Source organism: Phoca vitulina, unplaced genomic scaffold (genome assembly GCF_004348235.1).
Source record: "Phoca vitulina isolate PV1807 unplaced genomic scaffold, GSC_HSeal_1.0 scaffold61, whole genome shotgun sequence".
Taxonomy (NCBI): Eukaryota; Metazoa; Chordata; class Mammalia; order Carnivora; family Phocidae; genus Phoca; species Phoca vitulina.
In genome coordinates, this window is record NW_022589764.1 from 6,556,020 (window position 1) to 6,582,680 (window position 26,661).

Sequence of the window (26,661 nt, forward strand, 5' to 3'; positions counted from 1 at the left end):
GTATTAAATACTCCGTGAGATTATTAAAAGCTTCTTGCATTTGACACTCTTATTCTTGCTAAGGGACTCTAGTTGCTAAGCCACCCCTGAGGTCAGAAAGCTTGGTTGGTCTAATGCACGGGGGCTGCCTCGCAGCTGTCCCGGGTGGGGGGGGCTGGCTGGGGGTAAGCGGTCCACAGCTCCTTCGGGTGTTAAATTCTAGCCTGGTTAGATTTTCAAAGCTGAGACATTACCCCCAGCTGGGGGGCTAGGAGTCCCTTCCTCCAGGGAACAAGGCTAATTATAACAATTAGTTCTTATGAAATGGCACGGTTACAGGGCACCAGACCCCCTCATTTATGCAAGTTCTAGGGGAGGGTGGGGAGCCCAGGACAGCCACTCAAGGACAGCGAGTTGTTACCCTTGTGCAGTTAGCCTTCCCCACATTTTATTTCTGCTCCCGTTGGAACAAATAACCTAATATTCCAAATCAGGAGATTTTCCATTTCCTTTAAAAAAGGGGGTGGGGGATGGGAAGAGACTTGAAAATGTTTCAGGATAGTCAAGCTGAAATTTTTCTGTTTTTCAGATAGAAACTCCAAGTAGAAGAGGGGAAGTCAAATATCAAAAGCCATTACTTTGTAAGGATTAACTCTTACCATCAACGGGGGAAAAAAAGGAAGTTATTCCCCATCCTACAGTTATTTCAAAGATAACACAGAAAATGCAAGTTGACTCCAAAGCCAGTTTATTTTTTAGTTTAAACAACGTGTGGGGATTATCTTTGTCCCACGAATATGGCTAGGTTGTACTTTAACCATGAAAATTGACTGAGAAAGATCTTCAAGTTCCCAAAGTAACTAAAAATGTTGTGCTGTGATTAAATTTTGTAATTGTTGTCTGTGTATGCAAGGCCATCCTCCGAGGACCCTAAAGGACCCCAAGGGGTTAAAAAATCCCATAAGACCTACCTCCAGAACCAGTGATATTTAAACTATGGAGACTGCCCTACTTTGAACCGATCTCTGAGGACAGACTTGTCACTTCCTGTTGAACCACATTTCAGACTTAATTACTGATACTCCAGATGTTCCTCTTTCATCCTGAAGTCTCTTAAAACAGCTCCCTTCTCCTCAGGGGGTGGAGGGTTCCCAGCGACAGGCAGCCTTGACAATGACTTCCTAGTACCTCCAGACCACAACTCCTTCGACCTCCTACCTCTCTCCAATGTGTAACAGCATCTTGTATCTTGTAAATGTGTAGAAACAAGATCCCCATCTACTCAATCCAAGGCCCTTGCCAAATCACAAAGCTCAGACTCTTCTGACATCAGAGTGAAATCCAGAGCCAAAGATAAATATTTTCAAGGACGGGTTTTCCCTGCTCTCTGAAAATAGAGCGTTCCTATGAAAACTTTCTCAAGCTGAGAGCAAAGGCTTTACGTAAAGCAAAGAAGCAATTACCATTCATTTATATGGGGGGAAAAAAAACCAAACCTGTGTGAGCGTTCCCAGACCCCAAAAAGTAACCTCTGGCTTTCCTGATACCTTAGGACACATCCTGCTAACGGAGGCACAGAATAAATTGAGATAAAGCACAGATGCTCAAAGACACCGTTCAAAGCTCAGGCGGCTTGATGCTGAGGGGCTGAGTGTAGTTCCTGGGGATGAAGTTTGGGGGGCCCCCTCTCGCTGCTCACGGCGCATCCTGCCTTTATCACACACAACTTGCTGCAAAACCCATGCTGAATGTTATTTTTGCTTTCTGTCCCCTTTTTGGGTAAAAGCAGAAATCCTCTTCCGATTTCTTCTAGGTACTAAGGCTTTTGTAAAAGCGAAGTGGTGTAAGGTGAACCTTCAGAAGTGCGAGATACCTACAAACCAAGTGGCCGGGAAAGCAAGGGGGGAGGGGGACCCATAGCTTACCGGTGGAAACCCTCCACTGTTGCGCTTGTCTTTCTGCCCTGCCTGGGAACCCACGACAAGCCAGTATTTCTCACTCCCACCTTGAATACCTCTCTCCAGCTCAACTACGAGGGCAGGTCCGTGCTCTGGCACAGAGCATTTCCAGGGTAATGCCACCTTCCCAAGCTGCAGGGCTGGGGGCGAGAGCAGCCCAGTTCCCCATTAGACAATTCTGAGATCCTGCCGAGTGGGACACCCACCAGAATCGGAAGGGAGGGGTGCCTTTCCCCCTGTTGTATTTGGTATCTGTGTTGGGGAGATGAGGCTGCTGCAGAGCCCAGGACCATTACAGTGGAAAGAACCAGAAGGTCAACCAGGAGACCCTTTCGCAGACCTTCTAAAGGGTAATGAGTGGAGTGGAGAGGGGTTAATTGGGACAGACTTGTTAAATGAAGCTGTATGAGAGCAACTCAGTCTGTTGGAGGACACAGAGTCATCTGAATGGGGACAGTAAGAAGCTTCAGAGTCACTTCTTAGATCTACGTTCTAGGATGAACCTTCTTGATAGAATGGTCATAGAGTCTAGGGTAGATAGATTCTGTATACTTCTTATTCATATTCACTGACATTTAGGGTTTTCCTTAGATGAAACCCCTTTCGATCATGAAACCACAGTACATCATTTAGGCTAGAAATAATATTTAAAAAGAAAAAGAAGCTAATCCAGTACATTACTCAAGACATGCTGTTCATGATTAATTTGTAAGGTGTTTTAATACACAGCGTTTCAATTTATAGTGCTTATTTTTCTTCTGTACAAAACAAGGAGCTAAATTAGCTGGCTCTAAACATCCCTTCCAGCCTGAGATTTGATCTGATGGGGAGTGAAAGAGACAATACGATATAGTCAATTCTCATTATTCACGATTCCATATTTGCAAATCCACCTAAATCAATACTTGCGGTGCTTTTGTGATCACTTGTGGATATATGCAGAACTGCGAAATATTTGAGTTGCCCGGTAAACATGTTCCCAGGTGAGGCCAAACAAGGTGACGCTCTGCCTTCTGGTTTCAGCTCTCATAGTGTGAACAAGTATCCTTCCTATGATCTATTTTTAATGCCATGTTTTTCACATTTTTCTTTCTTTTGTTGGTGGTTTCATTGCTTAAAATGGTCCCCAAGCATACTGCTGAGGAGCTGTCTGGTTTCCTAAGTGTCGGACAGCTGAGATGTGCCTTATAGAGAAAACACGTCTGCTGGATGAGTTTTGTTCAGACATGAGTTACAGCGCTATTATTGGCCTTATGGTCAATGATAATGAATCAGTAATATATATTAAATAAAATGCTTTTAAACCGAAACACACATAAAGCAAACTTACATATGGATCAGTTGACAAAAATGCTGTGACCGGAGGCTCGCAGGAACCTAACCCTGGATGTCCCCTAGCGGCGATGGTTCTGTATTTGCAAATTCGGTGTTTGTGGTGATGTCACAGAACATCACTACCGTGCATAACGAGAACTGGCTGTATTATTCAAATTCGAATAGGAGGGCGCCTGGGTGGCTCAGTCGTTAAGCATCTGCCTTCGGCTCAGGTCATGATCCCGGGGTCCCGGGATCGAGTCCCACATCGGGCTCCCTGCTCGGCGGGAAGCCTGCTTCTCCCTCTCCCACTCCCCCTGCTTGTGTTCCTGCTCTCGCTATCTCTCTCTCTGTCACATAAATAAAATCTTTAAAAAAACACAAAAAAACAAAAAAAACAAATTCGAATAGGAATTTTTGAAGTATATTGCATTTATAATTTGGGGAAAACAGGTTTGTGGCAAAAAATAAGCTTGGCGGGGCAAAAGGGCTGTAGGAAAACAGGCGGCTTGCCAGCGTTCCCAGGCGTCTCCAGGCGTGGCAGGAAGCAGGACCAATATCAGGACCCAGGTATGGTCACCCCCCCAGGGCAGGACAGCAGAGCATGAGTTTTCTTAGGACACCCAGCCATGCCCTGCGTAAGAATGACACGGTGGAAGAAGCCAGAAGCAAGGGCCTCCCTCCTATGGTACCCAGGAGTGCACACCGTGAGATGTCCTGGAGAGAGTTGCCGGGTGGGGTGTGGGGGCAACCTCTACAGTGCAGACCGAGCCCAAAGGTAAGAGGGGGTTTTAGGTTTTAAAAAGATGCTAAACCAGGCTGTGTGAAGTTGGGCCCTTATGGGTGCCAGCCACACAGGTGTTCCCTATCGGGACACAGGAGCCATGTGGCCTTGCCCGCTTGCCTAGCTAAGCTGCTGCGGACAAGAGACCTGGGCCTGGCCTCTGGGGTGCTGGCAGCTGGTCAGGGCTGGAGGAACCTCCAAGTAGCCAGAGTCAAGGGGATTTCCTGTCCTCAGGGCCAGTGTGCCCAGCCGGCTGGGGATGCAGAGGGAAGACAGGGAAAGTGTCTCCTGGAGAATGTGCAGGTCACACTCCACTTGGTTGGGTCCTGCCTGAGTTCCCGTGATGTGTCCCTTCCCAGGGGAGGCAAGGTGGGCTCTGGAGAAAGACAGCCTGGGGTAGCAGCTCAGCCCTGCCGCCGCTCAGCCCCAGGCTACTCCTCGACTCTTCAGTTTCTTCAATATGTAAATGGGGGGGAAAAATCGTTCCCAAACTTCACACCCTTGGTGGGTGTTTTGAATGTATGAGTACACAGAAAGTGCTGAGAACAATGTCTGGCCCATAGTAAGTATCTGATAGTCATTATCCATTATGCTTACCTATGTATTTATAAGTAGAATTGTTATAAAGTGACCACCGCATGTGGTCTGGTTTAACGAAATTAATGTGGTTAATCCATAATTAATTCTTGAACATCTATAAATATACGGCCTGGCCTACAGATGATTCTTAACATTCAAAGCCTTCAGGACCGAAGTATATTTTGGGGTTGTGTGAGTTCTTTCAATGAAAGACCAACCACACTAAACTGTAAACTCTGTCTGGATGGTAACCTTCCAAAACCTACGAAAACTGAAGAGAACTAGATAAGGTCTTCCTGCTTGAAGAGACTGCTGTTGTTGCTGTCTTTCCAGCAGGGAGTAGAGAGTCAGGGATGTCAGAAAATGATTCATGGGAGGGGCACCTGGGTGGCTCAGTTGGTTAAGCGACTGCCTTCGGCTCAGGTCATGATCCTGGAGTCCCGAGATCGAGTCCCGCAGCAGGCTCCCTGCTGACCCTACCCGCTCTCATGCTCTCTCTCTTTCTCAAATAAATAAATAAAATAAAATAAAAATAAAAATAAAAAAGAAAATCTTTCCTGGGAGCCTGGATTTTTAAAGACACAAGGGAAGTGCCGGCTGGAAACATCCTAAGGGTCAACGAAGATATTTAATAACTGGGCCTTTTTTTTTTTTTCATTCATAGGAATGATACTGATGTTGATTTTCTTTTTCACTTTGAGAAGGGTTCTAAAAGTATCAATTTTATCCTACTCTGACACACAGATGTAAATAATTTGGCACAGGCAATAGAAAGTTCTAAGTAGACTGAAATCTGTTTCTGCCCAAGACTAGGCAAGGATCTCTCCTACACGCCTTGGAATGTTACAAGGCATTCTCTTTTGCAAGAGTTACCTGCCAAGTTGCAGTGATCTCCCCCTTGCCGTTGCATTAAGATTTAGCATTCATGGACAGTGCCTATGATGCAAGGTGGGTGCCGGAGAGCTGGGCCAGACTCCATGGCCTCTGTTTTGGGGTCAGGGGGCGATAGGCCGTGAAGAGATGGCTCAGAGAGATCTGGCTGCACCTCGGAGCAAGGGGCCTGGCCCCTCTCGTTCCTCACCACCCCCACCCCTGTGGTCCCCTCTCTCCCCGCTTCTCCAGGCAGGCTCCCTAACCTTCTCCAGGCTCCAAGGGACTTCTAATTCTCTCAGGAGGAGGATCTAGACAGAAACAGGCTAAACTGCAAACCCCACAGTCCTTAGATGTACGGTGTCTGGACTAGAAATGCTGACCTATTGCTCGGGGTCTCTATATGGCTTTTCTTCAAATTAAAGAGAATCAGTCCTACTTGTTTCCTGATGGGGCTCTTCTTGTCTGTCTGCAGCGGCAGCCCAACTTCCCTCCACTGTGGTCTTTCCTGTGCTGTTGGCCTTTTTGCCCCCTTTTAGCCTGAGTGTGACTCAGGTGGGGGTGGCATCGGACAGGACGGTCCAACAGAGGAACACCAACGGGGCCTGGGTGGTCATTTGGGGCCCAATGGGTGCCACTGGGGCAGCAGGGGGGCTCTGCAGAGAGGGTGGCCCACGGATTCCTCCTGCAGTGGCCATGAAGACTATCTCCCCGAGCCATGACCTGTGCCAGGAGCAGGAGGCTGAAGGGCAGGAGAAGACGGAGAGATCACTACTCTTCGTTCCTGCCCTGGCATGTGACCACCAACACCCAGGTCCTCTGACTTAGCACTCCGGGTAGGACATTACTGTAGAAACGGCAGGTGTGGACACGACCTCCTCTAGGACGTCCATCCTTGATGCTCCATGAACACAGTTCCCTGACCTTCATCACGCCAGGGTGGCCCTTCTCTGCTCCCCAAGAGGAAAGAGGTAAACGTATCACATATGTTACACATAGGTACACACGGGATGGCCACATAAAGAGGCTCTCTCTGTCTCTGTCTCTGTCTCTCTCAATCTCCCTGTCCCCCACTCTTTCTCTATCTGGAGGCCCTTACGTCCTTGGGAACAATCAAGCGTGCAGTGAAGCAAGTGCTTTGGGAGAGCGGGCTGGCCGAATATTCTAGAAAGAGCCTCAAACTGCTAAATGTAAAGATAAATTTGCTTCTGAAACAGAAGTCTGATTCATCCCCTCTGTTGGAATTTGCAGAGTCCTTTCTTCCCTCCAAGGACAGGAACAATGTCATACTGTATGTTACGGCCAGTTGCCTCAGCTGTCTAGACTCAGTGTGCTTTCACTTAAAAAACAAAATAAAATAAAAATAAAAACCACCCTTCGCCACCTAGGCACCACTCTACCATCTTAAAACTATTTCTGGCAGGAAAAGAATGCTTCATTCAGGAGCCGCCCTGATGGGGAGACCAGTGGAAGGGAGGCGGGCCTGGACGTGGTGGCCTCACGGGGCAGGACCCAGCTCCCAGGAGCCCAGCATCACCTTACCTGGAGTCTGATTCTCCATGTGCCGGGCATTTTCCGACAAGCAAAACAAAAGAAAGCAAAGGGCCTTCTTGATCTCAGAGAACATCGCACTTTCTTCTGAAATGACAGGCTAAGGCTCCCCGGAGAAGATGATGCTTGAAAATGTCAAGATGGAGATCTGCTGCCTGCCTACCAGCCCGTCAGGCCCAGGAGGCCTCACCCAGCCATCAGCCTTCATTAGCAGCAGGATGCAAATGTAGTTTTTCAAAAGCGCCATCCCTGGCTACTCATACAACAAACAATTTCTGAATTCCTACTGCAGGGCCAGGTGGCAGCGAGAAACATTTTTCTCAACATTGCATGGCAAAAGAACATATTATAAGAGGTAGATGCTTTCAAAAAGGAGGCAGTATCAAAGGGAGGGAGCTGCATTTGCTGATAAAGCAAGGGTCACTTTCAATCACTCCAACATTTCTTTTTCCAAACACACATTTTCCCAAAGGTAATAAATAGTTACAGCTAGGAAGGAAAAAAAAAAAAACCATTCCATTCTTTATCAGATATTGAGGCCTAGAGAAACACCATTCTCCTCCTTAAAAAGTATAGCGGCAATGGCAGAACTCAGAAGAAGAATCTGATGTCCTCTCCTAATGGAGTAGGGTTCCTGCTATCTGATTTACTTTGCAACTGTCTTTGTTTTTTAACAAAAATTTCAATGAACAAATGTGTCTGATTTAGAACAACTCACTACAAAGGGTGATGCTGGGAGTGTCCTAACTCTGGAAAAAGGAGAAGCCAGGGTCCTACAGCACACCGCTCAAGGCTTGTTAAAAAATCCTGGTGCTTAAACGTCAAGAAGGCTATTAAAGTCCAGATTCAAGAGACACAGAGGAGAAGTGCTCTGCACTTTGGATAATAAACCGCCTTCTGCATCGGGGAAGGGGCAGATGCTGCCTCTCTTGTTCACGGCTGATGGAATCACACTGGGGGCTCTTGGGACAAGAAGGGCTGGGCTGGAGCTAGGGCTCCCACCTGAAAGAAAGGACACTCATCACTGCTGCCCACTTCACCCCACTGGGCAGGCCTGATCGCCGGTCCGGCCAGCTACGCTAAATATTCTGGGTAAGAATTTCCAGTACGAGGGACTATGGGGCATCTGACTCCCTACTATGGGGCGGTCTATAATTGACAGCAAAAGGCCTCAAAAGAGTCATGAGTTAAGGAGTGATTCTTTTCCAGCTCCAGAATCCATAAGAGAAAACACAGACACGTCTACACACATACTACCATGTGCACACAATGCCCCCCTCCCCACGTGTGCCCACCGATGTGCACAGGAACGCATGTGTGAACACCCTTACACCTTACACTGTACCTTACAGCACAGTCAGCTCCGCACTGACATTCCTGAAAAGCCACCTGGTGCCTGAGCTGAGCCTCACCTGGGTCTCTTGTCTGTGGTGGCGACACACACGTGCTGGGCGGGCACTGCTGTCCACTTCTTCGCCTCCGTGACCAGGGCCTCTGCGTCCACCAGGCCGAATCCATAGAGATGGCTGACTGGAAAGACAGAGCCTTCAGAAGCCCCTGCCCCCCAGGAATGGAGCAAGGCCCAGCTCTCGCACTCCGCTCGGCTCCCACGCAGGGCACTGGACCCACGGCTGCCACGGTCCTGGGACAGACCACCTGCACCACTCATGGCAGGGCAGGAACGCGGACTACCTCCTGGAAAGCCCAGGCTGCAGCCCTTCTGAGGACTGCTCCAAGATCCCAGCTGCGTTAGCCTCCCCCAACCTGTACTCCTTCAGGTCAGGAGTGCGGCCCCCAAAACGTAGCTCATTTTGGTGCAGGGCCGGAAAAGAAGCATGGAGAGGGCCTAGTACTTTCTTTCTGCGAGACAGGGATGGGTTCCCTCCCCCACAGAAGGGACTTGTCGGCATTTGAAGCTCCTTGAATCATAGACCGGACTAGAGAAACAAAAACCTGAAACCCTTTGGTTCATGCGGCCATGATGTATAATAAACCAGAAAGCAAGGCCGGGCTCATCTTTTTTTTTTTTTTTTTACCATTTTCTTTGCCTGCTCAATTCCCAGGGCATTCTGGGAAAGTGGTATGGCTCAGAACTCAGACCGTGAGTGCTTGTGAGTTGGCCGGATCCAGTGTTTATTGGCCACGGCAGGAGAGTTTCAAAGTTTAATTTAAGAGGCAGGGTCAAGAACGAGATACAATCTATTTTCCTATTTAATTAGGCCAACCCTGAAATGTAGGTTAGCTCTTGTTATAGCACATGACTACCACCAACATTCTTGCAAGACAAGGATGCATTAGGCCTGATCAATGGCTTTCTTATTAAAAGGAGTGTCCCTTGGAACTTACAGTGACAACACTTGTCCTATATTTTACAGAGAGTAGTATCAGGCTCGGTGTCGAAATAGTTGGGCTTGAGCTTCAGAAGGGAATAAGAAGTCCCTCCCTAACATACCCGGGCCAAATGTAAATCTTTTTCAAGTATCTCTGGTAAGAAAGCAGGCAAACAAATCCCGTGGCACAGTCCTATAATTATCTGCTTGAGAGGCCCCAAATACCTGGGTTACAAGCCCTGACTGTGGGTTGATTTCATGGAACCTAGGTCTGTCAGGCTGGGTTGGGGAAAGAAGCCTTGAGTTACTTCTATAACACAGAGAGAAATTTTATGGTTAGAAAATAACTTAAAACATAACTATCTCAGTGTCCTCATTGTACAGATAAGGAAACTGAGGGCCCGTTTCAAAATCATAGAGCTACTCAGGACTAAGAATGCAAGATGCCCTTAGGTGGCACACAAACAAACAGTATTTATCTTAACAGTCATGGATTTGTTTTGATGTGCATTAAAAAAAATAAAAATCTACCTCAAACCCGTGATTAACTAGATATAATAAAGTTTCTTTTTAAAATATATTTTTATGTAAAAAAAAATGCAAGTCCATGTAAAGAGAACTATTACATCAATACTTGGTACAGGTGGTCTCTGGATGGCAAAAGTCGTGATGTTTAGGGAACCCTGAATTCTACTGATCTTAGGCTTTTTTCTTAATGTCAGTGTGAGGTTACTTTTCTTAATTCTCTAGCTACGTATTTCTCACTCTTGTGATTCTTTGAGGATTTGGAGATTCTTCTGGAGAAGCTCCTGGCACCCCTTTAATAGAGATTCCAGCAGGTCACCCAGTGGGCCCTCTGGGACAGGCTGTCCGGTGTCCGCCCAGCCCAATGGGAGCTGCCACCGCACCTTTATGACCGGCACCGTTGACTTTCCAATCATTGGCTTTCAGATGTGCCGGCCTGGATGTCTTTACCAGCAGGTGCTGGACGTCCCTCCAGGTTAACTGGTTACTGCAACGACACAATGACAGACCAGTGAAGCCCAAGCCCTCACGGGTCAAAATGACGGCTGCCCAGGCCCATCGGTGGTGGTGTGTCAGGAGCCAGCCCTGAGTCGGGACTTGAGTGAGCCTTGCAGGCTCCATTCCTCAGCGAGGGTTTATTTCATAACCTCTTTGTAAACAATGGTTTCCAGGGATTAAATCCTAAGATAAAACAGTGCAGCGGGTGACCTAAAATCCATAGCGTTAAAAACCCAGCCCTGCTGCCAAGGTACCTGAGTGTGTCCAAGGGCTACCGAAGAAATTGTGGCAGGGGGAGAGGGACATCCTGATGTTTCTAAGTCCTGGGGGTTATTCTTCATCAGGACGAGCAAATGTTATGGTGCACGAAAGCATGCTTGAGCCTTCATCTGCCCAGACCCCACACCCCCCACTCCCTGCCCCTGGTGTGGACCCACCTGCTACCTATTGTAATTCAAGATTTTAGTAACTCTAAATTTCTAATACATTTGTTTTGGTGCAAAGTAGAAACGTTTCATTGAAAGAACACATGCCCACTAATAAAAATGCATAGATCAGAGTTTTGTGAGTCTAAGATACATTGTCCCGCCCCCCCCCCCTTTTTTTTAAACACCTCTGAAACCAGGATGCATCTTCTGATGATACTCTATCATAACCCCCTCTGTTCACAGCATCAAGACCAGGTCACAGACAGAGGCTGGAAGGACCTGCACTTGTCTCAGGTCTTGACCCTCCTCTTGACCCAGTGCCTGCCCCACCCCCACAGTGGTTACAACTGTCTTTCCAGGCACCCACTCTTTGTGTGTGTTTAAAAATATACATAAAGGGGGCACCTGGATGGCTCAATCTGTTAAGCATCTGCCTTTGGTTCGGGTTGTGATCTCAGGGTCCTGGGATCGAGCCTCATGTGGGGCTCCTTGCTCGGTGGGGAGCCTGCTTCTCCCTCTCTCTTTGCTGCTCCCCCTGCTTGTCCTCTCTCATTTTCTCTCTCACTTACTTGATCTCTCAAATAAATAAATAAAATCTTTAAAAATATATATGTATACGTAACAGAAAATTTACCACCTTAACCATTTTTCTGTGCACAGGGCAGAGCCATTAGGACCCGCACATGGTGGTATATTCATCACAAACCATCCATCTCCAGAACTTTTTCATCTTCCCCAAGTGGAACTCTGTCCCCATTAGACACTAACTGCCTGTTTCCCCCTGCCTCCAGCCCTTTGGCCACCACCATTCTGCTTTCTGTCTCTTTGAATGTAACAACTCTGGGAACCTCATATACATGGAATCACACAGTACGTGTCCTGCTGGGACTGGCTTGTTTCACTCAGCATGACGTCCGCCAGGTCCATCCACATTGTACGTAGCAGGTGTCAGAATTCCCTTCCTTTGTAAGGCTGAAGAATACGTCATGGCTTGTATGGACCACACTGTGTGTATCCATTCACTTACTGATGGGTCCTGGAGGTATCTCCTCCTTTTATGGTTAGAATAGATCCTACAGTGGCTGCACCATGTCACGTTCCCACCTCTTTGCCTGTTGTCCACTGGGACCTCACCGTGGTTTGAGTCTTGGGGCACACACACATTCCTCCCTTGGGACTCACTCTCCAGGTGCTAGCCCTGCCCAGTCTTCTCTGATTGCTCCAGCATGTTCTTGCCTCTGTGCCAGTAACCTCACTGGCTTCCTGGCCACCTCCCCCCAACTGTGTCCATCAGTCCAGTTTCCAGGCCTTTGCTTGGCTTTCCTCCCCTTCCCTACTGCCCCTCCTGAGGGCCCATGGCCAACGTCATTGTTCAGGGGGGATTCTGAGGCCCCACATGGCCCAAGGCCTCACCCTCTTGCGTATAGACACAGGCTTTAGAACTCAACCAGAGTAGATGGGGCTGCATCCCTTGTTTCCCGTGTGACCCGGCAAGTTACTGCGGGGCCTATCAAGGATGGCTCCAGCACAAGGTGCCAGGAAGCAGGAGCTGCAGAGCTCAGGACAGAGTGGGTAAAGAAAAGGAGAATGTTAGAAACTGTCTCATTATGAAGACATCCATTTTATTTTGGACTCTGGTAATAAAATCAGAAATATAGTTGTATGAGAAACATAGCTAAGAAATGGCATTGGAAATGTTTTTCAGCAAAGATGGGACTGATGGGAAATCCCAGGACGGCCACAAACCAGGACAACCTATGCACAGTTCGTACCCGCGAGGGTCTTTCTTCGTTTTTGTTACATGCTATCCACAGGCCCTCCCTGACCCCCTGAGACCTCCTCCACCCAGGACGATCTGGCTTTGCCGGGGTGCCTTTTACGGTACAAGTGAACAGAGTGGGAAGGCAATGCGAGGCTCAGGAGCACCAGGCCTGCTCCCTGGACACGTGCACTATCCCGGTCTCCAATCTCCTCACCTCAGGCCCGCAGGGGCCCTTGTTATAACCTGTCCCTTCCTTGGCCAGTCCTGCAGGTTTAAAGGCTCTGAGCTAACGCTGTTTTCAGACTAGCCACCTGTGAATTTATGAGGAGGAGCTAAAAGGGCGAGGACGATGACTACCAGAGTTTTCGTGTGTCCACAGGCCAAGTTTAATGGAACAAGCCAGCATGAAATGAAGCTTGCTTTCTATTTAGTTTTGACTAACAAAATTCCTTGCATGCTTCCAATAAGGGATGGAAGGAACTATAAAACAATGAATTGCTAAGTATGTGAATGCCACTTTCCACACAAGTAAGTAATTATTTAGAATTCTTTTTTTTTTTTTTTAAAGAGCCTCAGGACACAGAAGCCAACATTTTGGCCTGAAAATTAAAAAATATTTAGCTATTCCTTTGTTAAACTGGTAACGTTTGAGTTGTATGCTCTTTTGCCTTGGACAAACCAACATGCAAATATCCATAATGATAAGGATCGAAGCAACCCAAATAGGATTTTTTGAATCATTTAAAAACTTCAACGACAACAACAGACTACTTCAAATGGCGGGGCTGTTCTGAGCCCGTTTTGACGTCTAAACTAAATTTGTTTTTGACACCATGATTGTGTGTGTAGCAAACTCTCTTTTCTTTCACCCATCTGGACACTAACAACTCCAGAGTTTTTATTTGGCTTGTGACAGATAAAACATCACCACTGCCTTGTCAGTTTATCAACTGAAGTTTATAAAGGGCACCTGTAGTGGCCCGAAGTGGGATTTTGGAGCGTGATGCAGAATGGGAGGGAGGCTTGGGGTTCTGGCTCCCCCAGCTCTCTGTGGTCCTACAAAGGGCAGGAGATGGTGAGCTTTAAAAAGGAAAAAGAAGGGAAGGGGTCTCTTCATATCCATTAAGGGTAGCCTTAAAAAGGAAGGAAATCCTGACCCATGCTACGTCGTGGATAAACCTTGAGGACACTGTGCTATGTGAGCCAGTCACAAAAAAACAAATCCTATGTGATTCCACTTACACGAGGTGCTTAGAGCAGTCAAACTCATAGAGACAAAAGGTGGACTGGTGATTGCCAGGACCTGGAGGGGGGGTTACAGGGAGTGTTATGGGCTGAATTGTGTCCTCCCAAATTCATATATTGAAGCCCTCGCCACCAGTCCTTCAGAATGTGACTGTATGTGGAGATAGGGTCTTTAAAGAGGTCATTAGGGTCACATGGGATCATTAATCCACTATGACCAGTGTCCTCATAAAAGGATCAAAGGTCAAAGGATCTAGACACACACATAGATAGAGGGTAGACTGTATGAGGACACGGGGAGGGTGGCCATCTACAAACGAAGGAGAGAGGCCTCAGAGGACACCAACCCAGCTGACACCTTGATCTTAGACTTCCAGCCTCCAGAACTGTCAGATCATTCATTTCTGTTGTTTAAACTGCCCAGTCTGTGGTATTTTGTTATGACATCCCTAGCTGACCAGCACAGGGAGTTGCTGCTTACTGGGTATAGGATTTTAGTTTGGGATGATGAAAATGTTCCACAGATGGACGGTGGTGATGGTTACTCAAGGTGCATGTGATTGATGAAATGTACATTTAAAAATGCTTAAAATGGGGCGGGGGGGGGGGGGGGGCACCTGGGTAGCTCAGTCGGTTAAGCATCAGCCTTTGGCTCAGGTCGTGATCTCAGGGTCCTGGGATCGAGTCCCGCACCAGGCTCCCTGCTCAGCAGGGAGTCTCCTTCTCCCTTTCCCTCTGCCCCCACCGCTCATGTGCACTCTCTCTCTCAAATAGATAAATCTTTTAAAAAATTGGTTAAAATGGTCACCTTTATGTGTATTTTACTGTAATAAAAACGTACAGAAAACAAAGGAAAAGAAGGGGAGGCAAGTGGGAACTTACTTTGCTTCTAAAGCCAAGGCGATGATCCCCGCCACCATGGGGGCTGAAACCGAGGTCCCCGTGTGGCCATCCGTGCAGCGCTGCCGCAGATCCGTGGTGACCTGGGGGACAGGGCGGCAAGAGGCGAAGTCGGCTCTCAAAAGATGTCAGAGGAGGGGCGCCTGGGTGGCTCAGTTGGTTAAGCGACTGCCTTCAGCTCAGGTCATGATCCTGGAGTCCCTGGATCGAGTCCCGCATCGGGCTCCCTGCTCGGCAGGGAGTCTGCTTCTCCCTCTGACCCTCCTCCCTCTCATGTGCTCTCTCTCATTCTCTCTCTCTCAAATAAATAAATAAAATCTTTAAAAAAAAAAAAAAAAAAAAAAAAGATGTCAGAGGTTAGGGGCGCCTGGGTGGCTCAGTTGGTTAAGCATCTGCCTTCGGCTTAGGTCATGATCCCAGGGTCCTGGGATCAAGCCCCAAATTGGGCTCTCTGCTCAGCGGGGAGCCTGCTTCTCCCCTCCCTCTGATGCTCTCTCGCTCTCTTTCTCTCAAATAAATAAATAAATAAATAAATAAATAAATAAAATCTTTAAAAAAAAAAAGGGGCGCCTGGGTGGCTCAGTCGTTAAGCGTCTGGCTTCGGCTCAGGTCATGATCCCAGGGTCCTGGGATCGAGCCCCGCATCGGGCTCCCTGCTCCGCGGGAAGCCTGCTTCTCCCTCTCCCACTCCCCCTGCTTGTGTTCCCTCTCTCGCTGTCTCTCTCTCTGTCGAATAAATAAATAAAATCTTTAAAAAAAAAAAAAAAGATGTCAGAGGTCAGAGGTTACTCAAGATGCTGCACCTGGACAGGTGTGGCCCCTGGTCCCAGGGACGGAAGAGGCACTAGGCAGATGCATCTCCCCAGTCAAGGTTTGTGTCTGCTCCTCGCTGCTAATCTGCTTTGCTCTCAAACATAGAACAGGGACCTGAGGCAGGAGTGAGCTAATCACAGGGTGGGGATGGGGAGATAAGGCGGCGGGCAGACAAGCAGCAGGAAACCGCACAACCTCCCGGCTGCAGATGTGTGTGCTGAGACACAAAGGTAAGAGAAGGAAACAAAGAGTGGCCCTCCATGGCAGAGTCCCCACCTGCCATAGCCCATGTTAACGACCCCCAAGTCACCCCTGACATTAGAGCAATTGGAAACAAGGGCGGGGGGTGCCCAGGTGGCCCAGAGACCACCCCTGCCTTTACCCAGAAGATCAGAGATCAGTCACAGAAGGTCACAGATCATTCTCTACCAGGATGTCCTCCTCAGATCGTTGACAGTGTCCTAAAGCACCCAGTTCCATCTGCAGTAGCAGATGAACCTGGAGTGTTCGTGACCTTCACAGGGCCTGCCGTGTGGGACAATGAAGCTGGCCGTTCTCCTTGGGAAGGCAAAGCTGACTGCAAACCGAGGGGGCTCTGCGTGCCTTCCTCTGAGGCACTGACTCCGGGCCGGGTGGGGATATTGATTCTGGACCTCATTAGCGCACAGCCTGATTTGTCCCTTGTCTTTGAACTGACGTGGAGAAGCAGCACCGTGGAATCACCACGCATGGGTCCAGCTGTGCCACACGTGCAGTGCTAGATGGGATTCTGGCCCTCGAGCTACACCCGTGCATGCTGCAGACGGCATTAAGTTTGCTAACCAGCACACCTTAAATCAGCCAGACTATCCTGGATTGTCCAGTGGGCCCCATGTCCTCACCGGGCCCTGAAAAGTGCAAGAGGCAGAAAAGTGTGTCGGAGAGCCGAGGCAGAAGACGGACCCAAAACATCTTTGCTGGCTTTGACGAGGGAGATAGAAGAACATAAGCCAAGGAATGTGGGCAGCCTGGAGATGCTGAGAACAGCCCTTCGCAGACAGCCCACAAGGAAAGCAGAGCTCAGTCCTATAACCACAAGGAGCTAAAATCTGCCAACGACCTGAATGAGCACAGAATGAATTCTCCACTAGAGCCTCTAGAAAGGAACACAGCCCAGCCGGCACACGGATTTCAGCCTCAGGAGGCTCAGAACAGAGACGCAGTCGAGGCTGTTGCCCTGCTGACCTCCTGAACTCTGAGATAATAATTCTGTGCTGTTTTAGGCTGCTGAGTTAGGGATAATTTGTTACGAGAGCAATAGGAAACTGACAGCCACACCAACAGCAAGGCTCTAGGAGCTGATCTGCATAACCCTAGAGGATGAATTTCCCCAGTCATAACAATCCAGATCCTCTCCCCAATGGAGCATCTTCCTTCATCACATTCCGGCTGACAATCACCCAGGAGACAGGATCCAGCCTGTCTCATGCACACGCAGGTTCCTGGCAGAGACCAGCCTCCTCCTCCCCTACCCCCCCGGAGGCATCCTGCTGTTAGGAAGGGCAGCTGAGGGCAGGGAAGTCCAGACAAGGATGCAACCTCTGACCCCAGGATCCTCATCTGCAAATGGGCCTAATGATGCGTCCCTCACAGGCTTCTTTCTGGTGAAAGTCACAGCTGGTGCCTGAAACATACTTACATTCAGTAAATGGTGGCCAGTGAGGGACACTGAGGGTGTCTGGGCAGGCGGCCACGCTCCCAAGAGCAGGGGAGGCCCATGGCTGGCTCTCCAGCCTCTGAGAACTGGGGAGTGAGCAGAGGGCCCCCCTCCCCTGCAGGGAGGGGATGGCTCAACCAAGGTGGGCAGCCCCTGCTTCCTGAGACCAAACGTCATGCGTGGAACTCTGCTCCAGGTCAGCGAATGAAAGAAAGCCAAGGAATGAATGGGTGAGCGATGCTCTGCCGGGCGTTACTCCTTTTATTAAAAGTCATGTGTCAGCACCGAGCAATCCCTCCCTCCAGGCGAACACGGCTCGGCATTCGCTGGATAGAGAGGAACAGAGAGTACGGGATGGGACAGAGCCTTGATTTCCAGCTGACACCTGCCTGAACCGCACAGCCTACAAGCTGCCAACCATCTAGAGAAGTCCATCCCCTTGCAGGTTCTCCTGGAGGACTCAGAGCAAAAGCTTGGCTCTAGTTGAACTGAAAACAACCACCACCACAACAACAAAAACAAAAACCCCAGCAAAAATGCCATCCATACTCTCAGAGGAGAAGCCTAGCCCAGGAAGTACACTAAGTGATTTTCTCTTTTACCCTCCTCTTAACTGCACCCTTCTGACCCGTATGTTATTGCTCGGAGAAGAGAAGAGAAGAGAAGAAAAGAGAAGAGAAGAGAAGAGAAGAGAAGAGAAGAGAAGAGAAGAGAAGAGAAGAGAAGAGAAGAGAAGAAAGAAAGAAAGAAAGAAAGAAAGAAAAGAAAGAAAGAAAGAAAGAAGGAAGGGAAGCAAGGGAAGGATGGGAAGGAAGGGAAGGAAGGAAGGAAAGAAAGAAAGAAAAAGAAAGAAAGAAAGAAAGAAAAAAAAGAATTAAGGCATTTTGTAGCTAAGGTGTGTGCACATGCAGTGTGATTAACTAAGCAAATAAAGCAGCAAGTCCTGCTCCCAGGGATGGGAGACACAGGAGTGCCAGCAGGAAGCCTCTGGTACAAAGCATTCAATGACAAGACCTCGGCCTTGAACGCCTCCAGCCAGCAGGCCTGTTTAACAAGACTCCAGCAAGCTTGTGTTCAAATGAGCTAGATTCCTAAATGAACAGGATGCCATTCAGAATCTCGGCCGCCTGTCCCAGGGGCGCGTGCTTCGGTAGAAAAGGAAAACAAATTAAGACCTCTGTTTACTAGCCCGGGCCATTGCCAGGCTGGTGGCCTAGCAGCCGTGTGGCTGACCTTTCAGCAGGTGCGGGGAAAAGCGGGGAGCAGGGAGGCTGCATGCTCCCGCCGAAGAATGTAAAAAATAAATTTACAAATAATTTCTAGAGATGTGGCTCAGCAGCAGGAGAAATAAAAAGATGCTAGTGAGCATGCTTTAAAATTAAACCATGTCTGGCCAGCTCCACGGTCTCATTTTTTTAAACGTCTGAAAACCAACTTAATGACTGTGCATTTGACTTCTGCATTAATTTCGGCTCAAAATCCTCCCCCTCTTTACTTTTCTTAAAGTAGGAAAGCCTGTGGGGAAGGAAGAAAGCACCAATTCCACCCATATGCTGAAAGAAAACAGTCCCTTTTTAAAAGGATAAATCACGCTGGTGTTCACTGAAGTGAATGGAACAGACAGAAACCACTGCTCAATTCGAAGTGGCCAGGGAAAGTCGTTTTGTTGGGGGGAAAGAACCGCCTGGAAGAACACTTGGATCTCTAAAAGGTTTCAGTATAAAACTAAGATTTTCTCTTACTCTATTTGGCACGTTGAAACTGAACCGGTCAGTTGGATCCCCAGCAATGTGACCACAGAAATTTAGAGAGCTAAAAGGAGGCATGGTGCTGAGAAGGTACCCCATTCTTAAATGCTATTTTTAGATCCCTAAAGCCAAGAGAGGGTTTTAATTGGTATTTTGTGCAAAAATTAGAAAGGCAGGCTCTGAGGGTGGTTGCCAAGGGACTGGGGTTTCCCTCAAGGCACGAGCAGTTCACCGATGGGTAAAGTCAGTACTCTGGGACCCGGGACAGACTGGCCTCAACCTGGCTCCTCTTTTTGCGAAGAGGGAAAGAAACTTGCCCCCAAAGGGCCGAAGGCGTGCGTCCTAGGCTCTCCACCTGGCCGAGAGAACTCACGATTTTCCGATCATAAAACGCGCCGCTGCTGTACGTGGTGGCCAGGGTGGACGCACACTCCTCCAGGTACCACGGCTTGTAACCGTTCTCGGTGGTGCTGCTCACGGAGATGGTGTAGATGCTGTTAGTGTAGCCATCACAGGAGCAGTGGTCCCCCTCTCTCCCGCCATTCCCAGAGGCCCAGACGAAAATGGAACCCAGGCCCTGCCGGCCCTAGAGGGGAAGAAGGAGAACAAGGCGTCAGCCCCGGCAGCCAGAACCTCGTGGGCTGGGTCTCGCGCCGGCCTGGAGTCCTTCCTTTGGAATGTCCCTTCCGAGGGTCTGAGAAGGATGTGTTCAGACCATAGGGATGCCACATGGTTCTGTGGGCTCTCCTTTCATTTTAATAGAGCACTTTTGCCTGTGGCGAGAGCCTTACAACGGCAGAATCACAGGATTGCACTGGGGCGATGGCCCAGAAAGCCCTCTCTGCTCTTCAGGGGAAAATCAAGGGCCCTCGTATGAGCTGTTCTACTCCAGAGCCATGCCTGTAATTTCCACCCTGATGACCTAGCATTGCAAAGACAAGCAGTGCCACAAGTATTACTGAGATGAAAGTTGATGGCTGAACTTATTAATTTTTCGAGCTCGAAAGCTGTGGGGAATGAAAGAGCTGGTCCTGTGGGGGCAGAGGGCGAATTTTCCTGAAAACCCAGTGGAAGAAGCACATGTCCTGGAGAGCAAGGTTTTGAAAAGAGGGGGTGGGACCATGAATTCTGGGTGAAGACTCAACAGATAAAATGGGTCATGGTCCAGAATCCATAGCCGCTTGGGGCCATCCTATGAGTTGCCCAGGGTCTCTGCCACGGGTACACATTAAAGTGGTCAGGTAGGGCACCAAGGTGCCTCAGCTGGTTAAGCATCTGCCTTCAGCTCAGGTCATGATCCCGGGGTCCTGGGATCGAGCCCCACATCGGGCTCCCTGCTCAGCGGGGAGTCTGTTTCTCCCTCTGCCCCTCCCCCTGCTCATGCTCTCTCTCTCTCATTCAAATAAATAAATAAAATATTAAAAAAAAAATAAAGCAGTCGGGTGGTCAACGCCAGTCAAAGCCAGCAGCTTCACCTGTATGTAGGTCTTTATTTTTCAGAACATACATGTGAAAGCAAGTCTTTGAAAGACAGTGGCCGTCAGGGTCGGTTCCTGCAGCTCTGTTTCATCCCACACCCACAGAATCAAGGATTTTTGACCCAACCAAGTGCTCGCCCCAGTCCCAAACACTAGTTAAAGATTAACTAACCCAAGACGGACCTGACCCATTCTGTCCGAGTGGCTGGACCCGCTGGTGATGCGCAGCCAGCCCAAGAGAACGGCGCCAACACCCATCTCCATGAAACCAGACCCACAGGACTGGTTACTTTGGTGTCCTTGTCAAGGACCCTCCTTTCCAAACATGTGGGAAGAAATTGATACTTATGCTCAACAACTGGCCAATTTAAAGAAAACTTGCAACAAAATTCTGTGATCCCCATAGAGTCCAATGGAAGCCTTGCTGTTGACTGGATGCGTTACACTCACCCAAAGTTCAAGTCCACCCCGGGCTGAGCGGACCCACCTGCTCGGAAAGCCCCATGACTCTCCACTCTGTAGCCCAAGTGGACAACAGTTCCTTGCCCTTTTGTGCCCATTTGTCATGACTCTGACCTTTCCTCCAGTTTCTAACCTGAGGCTCTCAATGGAGCCCCCGGGAGGTCCCTCGTGCTCACCCAGTCCCGCTGCTCAAAGCTGCCTTACTCACACTGCTTTCCACGTCTCCCAGGCGGACCTGTCCGCATGGCCAAGAGCTCCACAGAAAGGTTACTCACATTTAGCCAAAAGGTCAACCTTCTGGAAAAAAGGCACCAAGTACTGTGGAAATGGGTGTGTCTGTGCATATAATTACCTACAGGGAGAGATTAATTGGAGGCTAGTTCAAAGAAACTAAAATCAAAATGGAAAGGTATTTAACCCAACGGAGCCTATCTTTAGTGCATGAGAATCATCTCTAAGACGCTCCCCACCCCACTCTAAATTATTTATGAAAGGCTGTCATTTTGCAAAGTGGAGCCTAGAACCTTATTGTTCCAGCAGCACAGAGAATGTCCCCAGAGAGCACTCCTCATACGTGAGCGTGCACACAGGTCACCCCATGGGGGTCTTGCTACATGGCAGACTCAGACTCGGTAGGTCTGGGGGTGCCCCGAGATTCTGCATTTCTAATGAGCTCCCAGGTGATGCCCGCATGGCTGCTTCTGGACCCCACTTTGAGGAACAAGGGCCTAAAATGCCAAAGGCCCCCATCTCCCACCTTACGCTGCGTAGTTACTCCTAGACTAATCCATTCTCCCAGGTTTGTCAAGGCATCAAACACCTCTCTCCCTCCTGCAAAGAATGAGGTGGAGGAAACACCCAGATCTGAGGTGTGACGAGATGTTTTAGCTATCTCTGAGGATTATATTTTCACTTCCCATGTCTTGGAAGCCATGGGACAGAAGCTCTAGGGGACAGTTCTACCCTAGCCGTGAACTGGTGTTTCTGTTCAGGAGAGTCACAACCTCAACCCGATCCAAACGTATTTCAGCGCCTCGCCTGGGAGGTGAAGGGTTCATCTGTGAACTCCAAAGCACCGTGCCTGAGGGCTTGCAAATGCCTGGCATCTGGACAAGGCCAGTGTTTCCAGCCTCAGTGATGTTGCCTCTCCCCTTTGGGATGACAAGCCACGCGAGGGGTAAGGCTTCCTAAGGACCGACATCAGGCACATCTCTGGGCCAGATGATGGCCTCCGAAGTCTCCTACCACAAAACCACATCATCTACCAGAGATGAAGTCAGACTTGACAGAAAAAGACTGTAGCTGACAAATGGGGCATCGAGGAGGAAAAACAGATGGGGGGGAAATGTGGTCTGGTTTGAGACCATCAAATTTCGAGAAGGATTTTCAGTGACAACTTCACACAGCTACGATTTAAGGATCCCTATATGACAGATTTTACTTCAGAATGACTGGGGAAAAAATGGAATGACCTCAGTATTTCAAGAAACTGTGACAAGAATGACGGGGAGCCACACGGTCCCCTCTGCACCTTCTTCACTCCCCTGACAGCCCTAGTAAAGCCAGTCCTGCTCAGACTCCGGAATGCAAAGAGCCCCTCTCTGCAGCTCCCGACTTTCCAAAGCCCCACACAGGTTCAGTCGATGCAAAGCTAAGTGAAGTTGCGATACCCAACAATCATTTGAAAACAATCATTGACCTCTCCAGGAAATGGGGGGCCCTGTCCTGAGACCTCAGATCTTTCGAAATCATCTCAGAGAAGGACACGTTAAGGATTAACACCGTTCCAAGCAGTATCTTCCACACAGAAGATGCGATCTCTAATTGACAACTTAAATTAAAGCTTAACTTTTAGGATGTCCCACTTGTCATCAAGAGTGAGATCCATGTGATCTAGTGGGTGGTAGGAGCCGAGCACTGGGAAGATAAGATAGTTTTACTTCGCAGCCCCTTGGAGGCAGCAGCTGCCTTGGTCACACCTGAACCTTCCAGCATCCCTGGACCAGCACCTAGCACAGCTCAGGGGCTCAGCAACCTGACAGAAGCAGCCTCTGCATTTTCTTCAAGTCACGGGGGACAAAGGCAGTTGGGTGGTGTCCCAAGCATGACCATGAGGTCAAATGCCAAGGTTGGGGACATGCTAAGAGATAAATACTCAAACCCCATAAAAAAGTCATAGAAAATGACCAAACTCAATTTATCCAAAAAAGCAGTCAAATCCTATTATTTAGAAGAAAGAAAAAAGGGAACAGAGTTAAAAAAAAAAAAAAAAAAATTGGTCCTCTATGGGGCAGGACTGGGGGGGGGAGGGGGGGGAGACAAAGAAAGGCTGCTTTTAATAGGATCCTCTGATAATATTTCATTTGTTCATTAACTACTTATTAATCACATTTTAATCATGGCACATAGGTTATAATAAAATAAGGACTTTTAAAAAACGTTCTAAAGCATAAATAATAAAAGGGACCAGAACCACCCCCGCCTTTGCAGCCCTACTGTCCTGCCTCCCATAGGAGAAGTCAGAAGTACAAATGCTGGCCCAGGGATGCTTGGACTTCCTGCCCAACCCCCACCAGCATCACCAGGCCATACCTTGTACTCTGGGCTGGGCCTTGGGCCACCCAGGGCCACCCGGACACTGACCGCAGCTCCATCTGTCTGCTCCAAGAAGCTGTCCTCGCCCAGAAATCTGCCTCACCAGCTGGCTTATAAGAACTGGGTCATCTCCAGGTCCCTCTCCGCCGCCCCCCTCCCCTGCATGTTTGACTCCCAAGGATCCAGGACTAATGATCCCAGAGTGACTGTGGGTGGGCTTCCTGGCCGGTGGAGAACAAGCCTGCCAGTCTCCTCTGCTTCCCCTCAGCCGGTCAGCGGAGAACCTGTGCTTGGATATTTGCTCTGTTTAGTCCCTCGTGAGGCTCTACCCAAGAAATCCTAAACATGTTAGGCTGTGTGCTGGGGAGGGCAACAAGGCCAAGACTTCCTGTTTGGTGGTGGGGGTGGTGCTGCTGGATGAGTGCACACTCCGTGATGGACATGGGAAACTCCATGGCTGGGTGTTTCTGTGGGCAGGGGGACCGAGGCCCAGGACAGCCCCTTCCACCACACAAGTAACAAGCCAGGTAGTCAGACTAAGACCCCTAGGGCCCACCTGCCCACACCTCTCAGCTGGGAGCTGTCAGGCTTCTAGGCACAGAGTCCTGGGCCTGGTGGGTGACCAGCGGGCACCTGCTAGAATAGCCTCTTTATGACAAGGTGAAATCCTTCTGCTCTGGTTGGTAGAATGCCACTCCCCTGAGCCTTGAAATGCCTTCTCCCTCACACTGGTCGTGGCACGGCAGGGCCTTCCTGGCCCCATTTTGGGGGCTCTGGCTTGTGTCACCCTAATTTTTAATTGCTAATTTTATTTATTTATTTATTTATTTTTACTATTCCCTCCCCACCCTGGCGAGATGCACCGTAGCCCTGGAAGACTCACACCTTTTTAATGCCATACTCGAAGGCCTGCTTAGCCAGTCGGCCAGGCCCGTCCACGGTCTTCCCGTCATCATCTGGTCCCCAGCTGGCGCTGTAAATGTCGATGTAGTTGGGTCTGATGCCCAGTGACTTGGCTTCAACCACATCTGTCACATCGCCGTCCAGCATGCGGATGCCTGAAAGCACACAACGAGGCCCCGTGCACGCCCGCTCGGCACTTTTCGGGGCCGCACAGACTGTGACCCTGGGGCGCAGCCGGAGAGCCCTCCACCCTCCCACCCCCGCCCCCCAGCTCAGGAATGTTCCAGCCTCATTCTGGAAAACCTCTTTCCCCATCCTGTGCTGATGTGAAGGAATTCAAATGACATCTGGGGCCACGCTGTGGTGTCCCCAGCATGGGACAGCAACAAAGGAAATGGAACCGTTTGGAAAAGATAGGATGTAAACTGTTGTAAACTGTTTCCTTGGTAGCACGCAGTCACTCTGGTATTGAAAAGTGGAACATAATAGAATGATTACGATGATTATTTCTATAATAGAGCTCCACTTTCCCTGCTGTCAACAGTTTATTTCTCTCTCTTATTTCTCTTTAAAAAAAAAAAAAAAATCACTCCCATCTCTGATTTGTAACTAGGAGTTTTTAACCTGGACGACAGAGGGCCACACCGTAGTCTCTCAAGGAGCAGGCTTCTTATATCTCAGTGTGTGTTCAGGTTTTGTGTGTCCCAGAGGGGTCTTTAGGTGGTGGGGACTACCCCTTCCTCAAGAGCACCCCAGAAGGAGAGGGAGGGAGCCACAAGCCTCTCCCATTGCCTATGTTCTTGGCCGGGGGTCCCCGCACACCCCAGGCCCAAGCTTTGTCTCCATTACTGATCACACTCCACATCTAGCAGGTATGGTGTCCCCAGGCCTCACCCAGAGAGGGGGTCTCAGCGATGCTGGCACTAACTGGGAAGCAGGGGTAATGACAGCCACCAGCACATCTTGCCTGGACACTAGCAGATACGTAAAATTGGACCTCTTGGAGACTCAGTAAACCGGGACCAGCCGACCCCAGACCAGCGCTCTAGGTGACTGCTCAGTCCCCACAGCCACCCCGTTCCGAGGCCCCCAGGAGCTCCTCCTCCACCAGGCCCAGCCCCATGTGTGCGGTGGCCGTGCCAATGAATTTTAAATCTTGAGCTATTTAAAACATAACAGAAAAGAGGACTTTTTCTGATTAGAAGCATCACATATGCTCTTTGCAGAAAGTTTGGAAAATAGAGAAATAACTAGTGATAATATTTTGGTTATTTTCTTCCAGTACTTTTCTTTGGCCCCAGCACGCACTTTCTCTCCAAGTTCTTTTTTTTTTTACTACAGAACTTCATACAGAACATTTCCCTGTACCATTAAAGACTCTTCTAAGACACGATTGTAAATGGTTGCAGCTTCCCCTCCCGTGCACCCCAGCCCAGGCAGCACTCTCCCTGAGGTTCCCCTCACCGAGCAGAGAGGCCCCCAGCTCTCCCAGCCTGGGCTGGATCTATTCATGCCACATCCCAGAATCTGCGTCCACATATGGCGGGTATGCCAAGAATAGAAACTCTGAAAACGAATGATTTTAAAAGACAGAACAGTGACTTATCCCCAGGATGAAAAGAGACGGTACGGGGCTCAGGCAGGAAGAACCATGGGAAGGAGACTCTTCGAGGGGACACCCTCCCCAGGTGCTCAGGGACAGATGTTTTATGTAAATTACACTGTAATTGTGGAGATGCTCTGCTGTCACTTTTGATGGGTGGTTTGAGAGGCAGAGATCCCGAACACATAAATTTCAAATGATACCCAATCTCTCACCCAGTAACACATGGGTTGTAGACAAACAACTAAAAGCACTTTACGATTTGTCAGGGTGAGCGACTTCCTACTGACAGAGCACGTGAAGATGATTGAAATGCAGTAAACTCTTCTACCCTATCAATTCATGCTGCCCGGATTTGAGAGTTCAGGTTGCTCTGAAGTGTTCTCCTTAACATCTGCCCTGTTGTGAGCTGAGAGAGAAAAGGTCAGAGGCCCTGGGCAGGGTCCCTGGGAGGCTGAGTAGGACAGTCGTGGTTGTAGGAGGAGGGGGAGCTGCTCGAAGGTGCGCCAGGTTGGCCCTCCACTTGGGTGGGGCACTACAAGCAAACTGGAAACTCCTGCTCCAAAAGTCTGGAAACTGTACTCAAAATCCGTGTCAGAGAAATTTATAGCCAAACAACAGTAAGACTGAGGTCTGGGAG

General features: G+C 49.1%; 1 protein-coding gene across 1 annotated transcript in view; it reads right to left on the reverse strand.

Annotated features, from left to right (window-relative positions):
- Positions 1-26,661, reverse strand: part of PCSK6 (proprotein convertase subtilisin/kexin type 6) — a gene marked incomplete at its 5' end in the record, with an annotated part of 180,610 nt that overhangs the window by 59,952 nt on the left and 93,997 nt on the right. Inside the window, 5 exons of the mRNA XM_032391278.1 lie at positions 8,448-8,565; positions 10,274-10,377; positions 14,706-14,806; positions 19,354-19,566; positions 24,401-24,573. Of these exons, the coding sequence (XP_032247169.1) occupies positions 8,448-8,565; positions 10,274-10,377; positions 14,706-14,806; positions 19,354-19,566; positions 24,401-24,573 (709 nt within the window). The remainder of the gene's footprint in view (positions 1-8,447; positions 8,566-10,273; positions 10,378-14,705; positions 14,807-19,353; positions 19,567-24,400; positions 24,574-26,661) is intronic.